General features: G+C 34.0%; 1 protein-coding gene across 4 annotated transcripts in view; it reads right to left on the reverse strand.

Annotated features, from left to right (window-relative positions):
• Positions 1-691: 691 nt before the first annotated feature.
• Positions 692-14,583, reverse strand: part of TTC33 (tetratricopeptide repeat domain 33) — a 31,282-nt gene continuing 17,390 nt past the window's right edge. For all 4 annotated transcript variants that reach the window (XM_010957281.3, XM_010957288.3, XM_010957273.3 and 1 more), the window contains exons 3-5: positions 10,246-10,327; positions 8,673-8,804; positions 692-5,577 (exon numbers count right to left, since the gene is read on the reverse strand). In XM_010957281.3, coding sequence (XP_010955583.1) covers positions 5,224-5,577; positions 8,673-8,804; positions 10,246-10,327 — 568 coding nt within the window. In that variant the 3' untranslated portion in view covers positions 692-5,223. The remainder of the gene's footprint in view (positions 5,578-8,672; positions 8,805-10,245; positions 10,328-14,583) is intronic.

The following is a 14,583-nucleotide window of genomic DNA, read 5'->3' on the forward strand; positions in this document are numbered from 1 at the left end:
AATGAACCTAGCCCTTTACCTCATACATTTCATAAAAATTAATTTAAATCACAGACCTAATTATAAAAGATAAAACTGTAAAACTTCTCGCAGAAAACATAGAAAATCTTTCCAAACTTGGAGTAAGCATAGATTTCTCAACACACAAAAAAGGACGACCATTAAATATAAATATATGTAAAGTGGACTCCATCAAAATTAAAAACTTCTGCTCTGCAAAATTTATCATTAAAAAAACAACAAAAAAAAAGCAAGCCACACATGGAAATAAAATATTCACAAACATATCTTATAAAGGATTTTTATCCAGAATATGGACAAAAATTCTTACAACTCAACAAGATAACCCAAATAAAAAATGGTCAATATATCTGAAAAGGCACTTCCCCAAAAGATATAAAAATGTCAGATAAACATATGAAGCAATCAATGCTCAACATCACCAAGGAAATGCATATTAAAACCACCATGAGATACCACTACCCACCCACTAAAGTTACTAAAATGAAAACCAATGGCAATACCAAGCATTGACAAGGATATGGCACAACACATTGATGGCTGGAACGCAAAACGGCATAAATACTTTGAAAGATTCCGTTTCCTCTAAAGCTACACATATACTGACCGTAAAACTCAGCAGTTCCACTCTCAAGTATTTAAACATATATCCACACGCAGACTTGTGACATATGTATGTAGCCGCTTTATTCATAATACGTCGAAACTTAGATGTCCATCAACAACCTATATGTCCATCAATTGATGTGAACAGTTACAAATTGTGGTATATCCATACAACAGAATAATACCCAGCAATAAGATACATACAATGCACAGATGAATCTCAACATGGATGGATTTCAAGTGTTATGCTGAGTGAAAAAGGTCAGAGTATATATTGCATGGGGTCTTTATTTGAAATTCTAGAAAAGTCAAATCTAATTCATAGTCACAGAATGAAAATTGTAGTTGAATAGTTGTTGCAGTGGAGGAGAACTGACTACAGATGAACATTAGAGAACTTTTTGGGATGGAAATATTCTACATCTTGATGATAATGGTGATGGCATGGGTGTTCACACTTGTCAAAACTCTTCTCTGTAAACTTACAATGAGTTCCTCTTATTATATGTAAATTACTCTCAAGAAAGTTGACAGGGTGGGCAGAGGAAACCATGATTGTTTTACATTCTTTCCTTCAAATTAAATCTAGAGTCAAAATCATGGTCTATCATGCCAAGTCAGTAGCCCTTTTAAATATCCTGAACAAACGTTTGCATTTTGCCTTGTAACTAATATCACCCATTTTCAATAGAATTGCCGTGACTTAAAAAAAATCTAAAATTAGAGAAAAGTTCCCAGTTTGGGTTTTGTCTCAAGCTTACTTTGAAATATAATCTGCACTAATCTTTCCTAGGGTTTGAGGGAGTCAAAATAACACCCCTTGTCCCCTCCTGACTTCTGAGCCACTTGAGAGACAAAAAGAGTCATGCAGAGATTTAATATGTCAGATTTACTGCTGAAGAAGTCTAGGTTAGAGGATGTAATTTAGGTTTGTGCCAACAATGGCCACCTAATATCAAACCTAGAATCAGACATGTTCACTACGGCATGGGCAGTCCTGCACAACCACAGGTCTCCTCTCACAGGGACATAGAGCCTTCACTGCAAAGCATACAACATTTCTGGCAAGAGATCACAACATAGGCTCTCTATAGGCATCCAAAAAAAAAAAAAAGGCAGACCAGGGCTTGTATGTCCAATTCTTTATCCTAAACTCCCTTGACTGGGGAGGTGGGAGAGAGGGGAAAAGGGAGAGACTGGAATTCCTTAGTTAATGGATGTCCAAAGCAACAGTGTAGGAAAAAGGCCATTCCCACCTTCTATCTTCCCAACAATGTAGATCAGCATTTCTCAACCTTTCTTCCACCTTGGCACACACAGCAGCCAAGTTAACACAACAACACGTTAAGGCACAATTCACAGTACACTAGATACAGGGCTAAACCTTCTCTTCCATTCAAGTGGGCATATTTAACCGCATGTGACTAAAATGACATATTTTGTTTTAATTTACTCTGGTAATGAGTAAATCAATTATAAATTTGTGAATTTTATTATTTTAAAAAAACATTATTTTCTCAATCCTAAAATGTCATCAATTACAAAATACACCATCAGTTTCATAATAATCTCTTAGGAAAAAGATACTTAATATACCCATTGATTTAAGATCATTATAGAACTATGGTCCTTGTGTCAACTCATAACTCATTTAGATACAGGTATGTCATGAAATTAAAGTCCAGAGTCAATTTAGAAGGGCTTCTGACTCATGAAGCCTGAAATTAAAGAAATAATCATTTCTTTATTCTAATAAATAAAGAATATTTATTTCTTTATTCATGAAACAAGCTTTTGACATCATTATATAAAACACAATTTTCAAACTGAAAAGGCTATACTGGTCAGTTATAATCGTGGAAACTCTAGCTTTCTGAGACAAACTTTTTTATTTAAAGTCTTCATTATAGTTTCAACACAGAACACCAATTTAAAAGCTGATTTCATACTTTGACTACCATAAAATTGGGTACATAGGCCCCAATTAAAGTAGATCTAGGTTCTGTGATCTATTTCGTGTGTGACTTTGTTAGCACATTTAAGACAAATACTCTATAATCTAAGAACTGATGTCTAGAGAATAATAAATAATTCTCAAATTATCAGGCATGGTCTGGATGTGTGGTTTTCCGACCAATGAGCATCTATGCCATACAATTTTCAAACAAGAAAAATACAAATTATATTCAATATAATTTTAGTCTTTACAGGGTTGTTTCAGGAAGTATATTAAATATCTTTAGTTATATCACTATCATGAACATCAATTATTTTTCTTTCAGATTCAAAAGAATTTATTGCCATAAGCAAGCTTAGTAAGATCTATCAGTATTCACATCCTTATAAAATAACATATGCATTTTCTCTTCATGCACAGAAGAGTGTTAGCTAAGCATCTTTGGGGGCCGAAGAAATGAGCTGCTTTCTTTCTCCATAATTCATTATTTCTTTCTCTACTCCATCTTACATCTAAACCATCTTATGTCTTATCTCTGAGTAAGGAAGGGACTAAGCTGGCCTACCCCATGTCAATACAGAGGAAACAAGAGGTTCATAAACAGAATCTAGTGGCTACATGTACTCCATCCTCGGTCTTGCTTCTTTTGGGTTGACGTATAGATCTTATACCAAGAATAGTCCCTTCTGCCCTATGATACCAGAAGTAGTGAATTTTCACTTTCAGGTAAGGAAAAGATTACAAAGAATTTCTCCTTTCTTAAAATGAAAAGAAAGGAGGTTAAATAACTCAAAATTAACTCAAGTTCTTCTACAGAATTCTACAGAAATAGCATTTACTGAATACCTCACATGCAAGACACCATACAAGGGGCTTACATATTTTATTTTCACGTAAGAAGGAAATTAAATAAAGCAATTTAATTTTTCAAAAGCTAACAACACAAAATAATAGGCAAATCTTTAAATGGAGGAAAAAAACCTATTTATTCACAAATTGCACAATAAACAAACACTCATTATTCAAAACAACAGATGGTAAGTGCTCACCTCTCTAGATACCCAACTATCTACCGTTTGACAATATTCCTTATTCAACAGAATAAAGTATAATTAATATTTGTTTTTTGGATCATTCTAAAACTAATCTCTCTAACAAGAACTAACTTTCTGGTATAACTTTGGAGAAAAATATAATACTTTCCAATGCAAATGCTGACTTCTCCAACTCTTAAAAAAAGAGGTAAGCATTCCACTAAAAGAAATGTTCTCTAAACCATCACAGAAAAATGTACTCCATTATGCACATGCTCCAAGAGGGTAAGGTACAATTCCTTAAAATAAAGAAGCTTACTTCATCTCTAACAAGTATAAAATTAATCTTCAACTAATAATAGCTTCCTGAGTTTCAGAAGTAACAGTATCAGCAGTTCTATATAACTGTACTATAACATATGTAGTATAAAAATAATAATTAACATTAGCAACGACAGTATTGATTTGTGGATGTGACTATAGCCTTTCAATGAAATATCCTCTTCAATATATCCTCTTTTACCCACGGGATTGCACTGTAGATCACATTTCAGTTTCTAGTATGTTGTGCCTAAGGTATTCACTCTTTGGCACTTTAATAACACTCCTACATTTTAATTTATAGAAAGATATAATTTAGCTATTTAAAACTGTGATTGTTTCTCAATTCACTGACTAGTTCTAGAAAAGTTATCTAGAAAAGGAATTCTAAACCATCAGCTAGAAAGTTATAAGAAAGAAATTAAGTTATGTTCAAGGTTTTTAACCTTTTAAAAGCAAGGAAAAGAAAATACTGCTTTTGACTGGGACAATATAGCAGTACAATTTGTTATGATTTATCCATAAGAGCCATTCATTTAAAAAAATGCACATCTTAAAAATGACTTGCTTGTGGTAAGGACTACCTACTTTGATATTAAAAAAAAAAACATTCTGACATTTAACAGTACTTCACACATTTAACAAATACTGAAGGTGGCAACTTACCATCGTTATAATAATTTTAAGTCAAAACATAAGCACAAATCAGAATTAAGAGAAACTTCAGAAAATGTTCAGAATGTACATATTTGCATGCATTTCCAGCTGGACTTTCAAAGATTCCACATAAAACCAACTTTGAATCAAAATGAATGTCAAAAAGATTCAAGCTTTGTGACTCTACTCTAATGAAACAAGAAAAATAGAAGAGTGAACAGTAGCAGTGGTATCTTTGCAGCAGGGAAAGATATCACCTACTTCCTTAATCAGAACACAAAGTCAACAAGTCAACATTTTAATAACACTGGCCATGAAGTTATTCACTATTTGAGAATGTACTTTCCAAGTTGTCTTTAAAATGCATTCACTTATATATCTGGATTAAATTAAGTTTATTAATCAAAACCCACTGTACTCAGAATTTTAATCTTAAAAAGCTGAAAACATAACTTATGAAAGCATAGTCCAAACACTGTACAATAATTCTTTCATTTAGTTTTCATATGCCTCATCTGAAAAACATATTTTACAAACAGGAGTTTTACCCTGTTTCTCCAGAATAAATGTCCCTAAGCCTTAAACTGTGTAAGTGACAACACAGATTCAAACGCTGCCTGCTAAGCTTCACCGGGCTTTGATAAAAACAGAGCCATCTGGAGGTGCAGCACCATCTTCCTCCTCAGTTACAGTCTCCACAGTCCCGGATGCCGACACGATAACCATTGTTTTACTTGCGGAAACCGTCTTCTGCTTTTCAGCAATAGCTGCACAAACAGCAACAATCTCATCGCTTTCAAAGTCATAGTCAGGAATTGACTTTGGTGAGAACTGCGTTACCTCTGCGGATGCGTCACTTTTTTTAATCCTCTGTGCTACCTTCTGCTGCTCCTGTAGTGTTCTTGCCCAAGAAAGGTCTTCTTTCCACATTTCAGGGTTCATTGGATAGATGTGAAGGGCTACTTGAAAACTTCGAATTGCCTAGGGGGAAATAAGGTCAGAGTTTTTTGTCTGCTTTGTTTTGAAAAATGAGTGTATTTGTGGGGAGGCTGATAGCTCAGTGGCAGAGCAGGTGCTTAGCTGTACAACGTCCTGGGTTCTATCTATCCCCAGAACCTCCATAATAAATAAATGAATAATATTTTTAACTGAAAAAAACAGAAAATAAGAAAAATGAGTGTATTTAATATAATCCACACAATATCCACAGCTCTGTCTCTTCTTTTCCTTAACATATTAGACTATAAAGATGAAAATTAGAGCTATGCTCTAACCACTGAATGATGATTGTGGTTAAAAAAAAAAAAGTTATAGAATGTGAAAGAAAGTGACTGACAAACTGCTGATGAGGACTAAAAGTCTATTAAAACAGAGGTACTGTTACTACGGTTCAGAACAAGGCAAATGCATTGCTCAGCTTCTGCAGTTCGGCAAACATACGAATGTGCAGATTTCCAGGAAAACTCATGATTAGAAACATACCAGGAACACGTATCTCTGAAGCCAAGAGTTTAGATTATAATAATGATAACGTATCTTGAGTGTCACAGGAGACAAAGAAGAACATTATATAATAATGAAGGATGAATTCACCGGAAAGATACAACAATTATTTAAGTATACATGCACCCAACATCAGAACATTTAAGTGTACAAACACTGACAGAACTGAAGGGAAAACAGACAGCAATAAAGTATTAGTAGACTTCAATACCCCAACTTCGATAATGGATAGAACCAGACATAAGATCAATAAGGAAAGAGAAGACTTGAACAACACTTTAAACCAAAGGGACCTAACAGACATATATAGAATGTTTCAACCAACAGCAGCAGAACACACATTATTCTCAAGAACACACAGAACATTTTCTAGGATAGATCACATCTTAGGTCACATAATAAGCCTTAAATTTAAGAAGATATATCAAGTATCTTTTCTGACTACAATGGAATAAAACTAGAAATCAACAGCAGAAGGAAACTGGAAAAATTTACAAGTATGTACAAATTAAACAGCACACCCTTGAACAACCAGTGAGTCAAAGAAGAAGTCAAAAGAGAAATTAAAATGTATCTTGAGACAAATGAAAATACAATATACTAATACTACAGGATATAGCAAGAGCAGAACTCAGTGGGAAGTACACAGTGATAAATGCCTATGTGAAAAACAGAAAGATCTCAAGTAAAAATACCTAAAACTTTACCCTCAAAGAATTGGAAAATAAAGAACAAACTAAGCCTATAGCCATTTTCCAACATACACATTCACATCCGTATAAAAATCTAAATAATTACTCAGAGATATATCCAACCATTGACTTTTAATTTACTATCTGTTCCATTTATCTTTGTATTTTCTTATGTTTTTGTCCATATGTATATATAGTAAGAATTGTTAGATGTTAGAAATTTTAGCTTGCTTTCAATATATTTCTTTACAGTATCCCTTCATTATGACATTGAGCAAAGTTATTTTTTAACCATTCTAGTGTTTCAAAAGAACAGCTTAAATTTACATAAAAATTATAGATTCAGATTTTTTTCAAGTAGAGCCCTAAAATTATATTAAATGGGGAAAAAAAAAAACACTTTCAATTCCTCCAAGAATTTTACAACATAAGGATCAAGAGGAGGAAAACAAAAAAAACCAGATCAACAACTGGTACTCCTATTTTAAAAGGTTAAAATATTGAATAATTTTACTTCTACTGGCTGATTCGAAGTGTCTCTGTTGTCTCATTTGCAGTATATTTTCTTTCTTTATAGGGTAATCTTTGTTGAACATTATGTCCTAGAGGTTTTTTCCCATTACCACAGGCACTTATAAGCAAAACAAATAATGATTTGTAAGTTTTTAATAAAGGAGAAATGGGAAAAAAGCATTATAGGATAGTTTTTTGTTTGTTTTGCTGTTAACCTATTAGAAAACTAAATTCCTTAAATTTCTTTTTCCCAACTCTGATATGATTTAAATCTTTAGATAAAAAAGAGAAAAGAGGACTACTACATTAAATGGCAAGGGAAGAAAACCACCTTTGGTTAAACTGGTTTCCATCACTGTGAATCTTATTCAGATTTTTAAGTTACTTTATTTCAATCAATTCTGTTCTAATCAAAATCAGTTATTATTTCTAAGAACTTAACAAACACCTTTTTTTGGTAATTAGAAATAATGATATATTTATAAGAGTACCAGAAAAATCTAAGTTATCCACAACTTACTAGAACCATGATTAGTAAAGTTAAATTCAGGCTTTGCAAATAATTTCAACCTTTAGGAAACTTTTTTGGGTTTTTTTGTTTACCTTATTTCTAACTGTAAAAAGCTAATAAATGAATGAAAAATCTTAATTTACTTAATAACAAGAAGGAAATTTGGCACTACTTTATTAGATTTGCAAACATTTTTTAGGAAATTAGCTGTCAGGTATATATAGTTCAGTCAAAACAAACACAAAAACAGGACAATTCTCATAGCCAACTCTGACCTACTTGGCCTTTGCTGCCTATAAGGTATAGTCCAGACAAGTTGAAAAAAGCATTAAGTATCAGTTTTACTAAATGTTACACAATTATTTCATAAGCTTCTACCCTTCCCCACTTCTCCTCTCACTGAGCCCAGCAACTTTTCAGTCTAAATATTTATCACCACACTCTCCCATATTCTACTTTGTTCCTTCCTCAACATAATCTTTCAGTGGTTTTGTCTCCATGGTGACACTGATAGCACTTTATAATGTGGTAAATTTAATGATGCAGGGAACTAACCTAAAAGTGATTTTATATTTAAATACGGTTTACCAAATACCAATGTTTTGTTAATTTTTTTTTTAAATTCCCACGATGCCAAATACCTGAAAAACATTCTGACCCTGATGTCACTGGTGTTTGTAATGAAAAAAATTGTTCGGTAACAACTTTGACCTGTGTTTATTGATTAATACCTTTAAAAGGTTATTTGCTATTTACTTTTTGTGTAGATTTGATAAATGGCTATTTACTTTTTGTTTCAGCTGATCAAAAACATGTCAAAATAAAATGTCATCATTGTAATAATCTGACTTCCCTACCAAGACTATCTCTCCTAATCCAAGTTGAGCACGTCCCAAAGTTTGCCAAGACTCCCATGAATGTGGATTTCTCTGGACAGCCATTTCTGCAGCATGAACTGCTGGGAACATTTCATGAAGAGACATTAGGACCTACAGCCAAAAAAGAAAAAACAAAATCCATCAGTAATAGTCATAAACTTGCAAACTAAAAATTAGAAAAAAAAAAAAAAAAGGATAAATGTATGAAAACAACTCTTTTCATTTTTAAAAATATATTTTTAGTCTGGTAAACATACCATTTCTGTGGTTTTTGACCCCCTCCTCTGCTATTAAGGATTAGAAATTATATTCTTCCTAACTGAAATAACTATGAAAAATATATATCACTTCTTTTTCAATTATTGAACCCTATTGTCTATCTAGTAAAAACCAGGTGGTCATATTCTGGCCACGGTGGCTCAGAGCTATTTGAACTCTCAATTCCTCTTCTATTTATTCTAATCACAATGTGGTTTTTAGGGAACTCTGGCTCCTGCTGTCAACTAGATAAATTTAAAGTTCTTCAACCACCCATCCTGTCCCTAGTGAACATCCTCCTGCTATAAAAATCATTTAAACACTCCACCAGCCTCCTCACAATTGGGTTCTTCAAACCATACAAACCAGAAAAATCAGGGAGTTCCAGAATCTTCCACTTCAATTTATGCAAAAGGTCTGGATTTCATGTATAATCTCTGAGACCATTCACATTTCAAGATTTGTGACACAACCATCGATATCAGGTTCCAAATTAAATAACTCATTTCATACAGTTTGTCACAAATCCTACATTTAATATATACATATTCATGACTGAAAATTAGACATATCCAAATGAAGGTCCTCACAGCACTTCATTTGGTGGATATAATTTATTCAGGTTTTTCCTGCATAAACTGAAAGCTAAAAAAGGATATGCCCTATGTTGGGGATCAGCATCTGAAAGGTATCTGTTACACGGTGTGTAGATCGAAGATGAACTGCAAGTATTCCCTGCCAAAAGTACGTTTAATGCTCTGTTAGAGATTTTAAGTCTCTGGGATGATCTAATGCAAGTGCTTAGAGGTTTCCTTTATGAACTTTCCCACAAAACAATAGAAACGTATTTTTAAAAACAAATGTTGTTTTTAAACTATTAGCAAATTGAGTCTATTCTGACCTTTTGCTAGCTAAGGACTAAGCCATTTCTAGAGAAATTATCATTTAGAATCCAATCCATCCTCATTCTGAAGAGACAGAGTTATTACTATAAACACTACAGTTAATATCCAAGGAAAGCTAACACATATAAAGAGATCACCAGATACTTTTCTAAAGATATCCATCTGCTCAAATCTCATCCAGAGTTTAGGTTGAAATAAAAGTTAACTTCACTGTGAAGGTAAACAAATTTCTTAATTTGATGCTTAAGGAAGAGCCATAAATAATATAGTGACATATTTTTTCCCAAACAAACTGCATTTGAAAGAGAAAATGGGGGGAAACACTTTTGGGTCATCACTGCTCACCCAACACAGTGCAAAATGAAAGTGAAATTCTTCATAATCATTACCTGTGATTTCATCTCATACAGGGTAGCATCATTTGGGGTTAACTGTAGTGCTTCATCCCACTTCTGAATCGCCTCTCGATATCTATGGTTGTTAAGGTTACATTAATATCATATTTTCAGTAATTCTTTGAAAGTACATGACCAAGTTTAAAAATCAGATACTAAGGAATAATTGTTTATAAAGAAATAGCTCTATTCAAGAACTGATAATGATGATGTTACAAAAGCAGAAAAATTTAGGAGATGAAAGGAAAGGACAGGAAAGGAGAAAAAAGCAAAATATAAATAAAAAAGACCTTGGAAATCTTTCTCCAAGATTTTATTTTCTGGGCTAAGAAGTCACCACCAAAATGTTTTTTTTCATCAATGTCTGCATATGTTGTCACTCATTTTAAATGCAATACAAAGGATTTCTCTCAAGAATTTATAATCCAGTTGCAACTGTTGGCTCTACTGCAGCAATCTAGCTGACCCAGATGACAATTTAAGATGCTGCCAGGTCATTTTGTAAAGATTTTTCAGTTTTCAATTCCTATAAGCTCCATGAGCGGGACCATGTCTTGTTCATCACTATTAATATACGGTAAGTTTATAAGAAATGAGCCACATGAATGAAAAATAGTGTGAAGACACTGATTTCCACTATCACCTTTTCACTGATGCTCTCCCAGTCATGACTCTTTTGAGCTAACATCTCCACCTAGATGCCAAATAGACACCTCAAACTCAATATGCCCCAAACTGATCTTAGCATACTCCATGCCACATCTGCAGAAGCACAGCGTAACTTTTTAAAAAAAATAAAATTAAAGAATGACTAAGTCCTACATGTTATCCAAGGAAGTCATCTTCATAGCATCCTTCCCAAGTGGTTAACTCATGTATACTTGAATATTTCTAGGAGAAAGTTCAAATTACCAGAACATTCTTCATTATAATGACATGAAACTTTCTATCCTGTACCTTTCCCTCAGAGCTACTCATTCTTTGTAAAGCTAAACGGAAAATAAATAATCCGCCAATTTTCAAGGTCCTAGCTACATACAGATGATCTAGGGAGGTTTTGGAGGGGAAACACACATATATGCTGGTTCCTGCCTCAGATCAATAAAAACAAATTCTTGGAGTAGGGCCCAGGCATCTGTACTTTTTAAAAGTTCCCCAAGTTATGCTAATAAAAATCAGGGTTGTGAACCACTGATAATATCTCTCATAGGATATTATGCCCCATCATGCACTGCCTTCTCTTAAATCACTCTGTTACCTTTCATTTCCTCTGTACATAATTTCCAACCTATTATGTAAAGATCCAAACCAAACATAACAACCAAAACATGGGCTGATCTGCACTGATTATTATTTAAGGAGGGAGTAGAAAACGAAAGAAAGAAAGGCAGAATTTGGTAGAAAATACAAAGTTAAAGAACACAAAAAAAGTACACTCTGTTTTCACCTTGCTAGAGCATTCCTTTACTGGTAAACAGTTCAAATGGGCAATACCATGTCCAGGATCTTATGCCATCATGGCAAAATGGCAAAAGGGCTTCAGCCATCTTAGAATAAGTTTGCCACATTGCCAACCGCAGGCTAGCAGCAGGGGTGAGGGTGGACAGGAGTGCACTTTATAAAGCCTGCCTGAACTGCCACATGGGTTGTAGCAATGGTTACTGTTATTCTGTAGCAGCAGACTACGGATAACTGTAAACTGAAGATTCATTCCACAATAGCTGGCACTCTCTGTTTCCAGACAAATCACATCTGAATATGCAGATTATCAGAACTACTGTTAATAACTTCTTCCCTAATAGGGACGCTGGCTGAGTCCTGAGGAGATATTTGTCTGAAGACTGTGTTTGAAGCTGGGTGAAAGACTACTCGAATTTTAGGAACTACCAATGATTTGAAGACATTGTGACCATTATTGACCTCATTTTTAAGATGTGCTACAACAACGCTGTATGTTTTTCCCTGCCTCTACCTATCCGCAGTATTCTTATGTTATGAATCAAATCTCTAAGAGTTTTACTAAGTGAAAATTACTTCTCTATCAAAGATTTTGCCAAGCTCAAGCGTTTGTTTAGAGCCAGGATCCACAAGTGGGACGTAATAGTGGAGACAGGCGTCTCACTGGCTGCTGTCCCCTTCCATCTCACCTCCTTCCACCTCACCCAGAGATCCCTTTGGAGTGCCGCACACACCACTCTGCTTCCCATGGACTCTGGCACTCTGCAGTGTCAGGCTATGCCCACTTGCCGGGCCTGCACGACTCTCCATACAAACTCTGCGAAGTAGCTGGTAGACATAGGCTGGCTAAACCACTGTGTACCACTGTCCACTTCTACTTATCCTTCATGGGAATCTGAGGTTCACAGTTATTTTAAAATAATTCTCATGTCAATGTCAGCTTAGATCTGCCTAGTGCACTTCAAAGTAAGCCATTTAAGAATCTTTTCAGGTACCATTAAAATTCTTTATTTGTAATTTCCAATTACTCTATTAAAATACTATCAACTATACAGAATTAATTAACTAGCTGCCTCTGTAGCATCACCACCTATCAGACAATAATACTACTTGGATTAATATACTAACCCCTAAAGGGGCCCATTCTTATAGTCTTTCCTTTCCCAGCCCCTCAGGTAAAACAGCCTCCTTTAACCCAAATGTACTTTAAAAAAAAGAAAGATGGAAGAGAAAAGATACAAGGACTTCACCTGGCAAAACAAAAAAAGAAAGAAAAAAAAGGAAAAAGAAACACACAGAGAAGGAAGGAGAAAGTCTGAATTCTACCAGTGGACTCTTAAACAGGGATTAAAAAAAACAACAACAACAAAACACCACAGCTTACAGACAGGAGGGAAAGAGGAGGAAGACAAGGTCTGCAGATCCCAGTGGACCTCATCCTTCTTTGAGCTACACATGTACATCTATTAAGGCAGCCCAAGACTTCAAATCTATACTGGCAACTAAAATACAATGATGGCTTATATTGCATATTCAATATTTTTTAACACAAAATGTTCTTAAAAGAAATCAGGTCTTCCTTATATTTATTACCTGAGTAAATGACACCTGCTTTGATATAAAAAATTGTTTCCTGGGTATACAAATAGAGAAGAATCAGATAACAGAGGAAAGTGCCCCCCTCCACACACGATTTCACCACCCAAAGATGATAACTACAGTTAATACAACATTTTATTATATATACTTCCAGTTTATCTTAATATAACGTATATAACACACACAAAACATTTTTCTCAGGTCTTGAAATCATCAAATGCTTCTCTCTACAGCATAATGCTTAAAGACTGATTACTACTATTCCAATGCAAACTTCATTCAAATGGATCCTCTATTGTTAGACATTAAAAGTCACCCTTTGGTACAAGTTTCCAGTTATAAGATGAATAAATGCTAGAGATATAATGTACAGCACTATATGGAGACTACAGTTAACAATACCGTATTATTTACTTGAAAGTTGCTAAGAGTGTGAATCGTAAATGTTCTCACCACACACAAAAGAAATTTTGTGAGGTGACAGATGTGTTAACTAACCTTATTGTAGTAATCATTTTGAAATATATACATGTATCATATCATCACACTGTACACCTTAAACTTACACAATGTTATATGTCAATTATCTTTCAATAAAGCTAGAAAAAATTTACCCTTTGGCTATAATTGTCTTGGAAGAAAGTGGGCCATGAATAATAATTATTAAAGATAAAAAATTGTATTTTGGAGGACAAATACAATACATATATTATATCTGATGTAAAACTGACTGGAAATGAGATCATCTTGGAAGGAAGGTTGTATAACTCAAGATATCATTCACACTGATTTCTTTTAATTAAGAAAAAAAGCCAATGAGGAAAAACAAATATTATATTTACCTGTCTACACAACCCCCCTTCAGATTCTATTAATATCATCTGCCAGCTTTACAAGGAACATAACTTCAGTTCCAGGTTGACTGTGTTATTAGGACTAGCAATGTCTACATTAATCAAAAATTCAAATGACACTAAAACTCTTTAAATGTAAGATTATATCTAAAATACAAATCATTTTCTGGCCGTTTAATCCTCTGAAGCTAGCCTACATGTTTACCAATTAGAATTACAATTTTAAAATTTTAGTCTGACAGAAAAGGGAGAAGATTCTTATAATGGAACATAAATAAAGCAGTAGATTCTCATGTCTTCTCCCTTCAATCTAGTCTCCAAAATCCATGTGCGTTCACACAGACAGATACACTTAAAAGCTCTACTTCAAATGAACAACTACTTTTAATTTAAACTATGTAAACAATAAGAGGACATGTAC

Source organism: Camelus bactrianus, chromosome 3 (genome assembly GCF_048773025.1).
Source record: "Camelus bactrianus isolate YW-2024 breed Bactrian camel chromosome 3, ASM4877302v1, whole genome shotgun sequence".
Lineage (NCBI taxonomy): Eukaryota > Metazoa > Chordata > Mammalia > Artiodactyla > Camelidae > Camelus > Camelus bactrianus.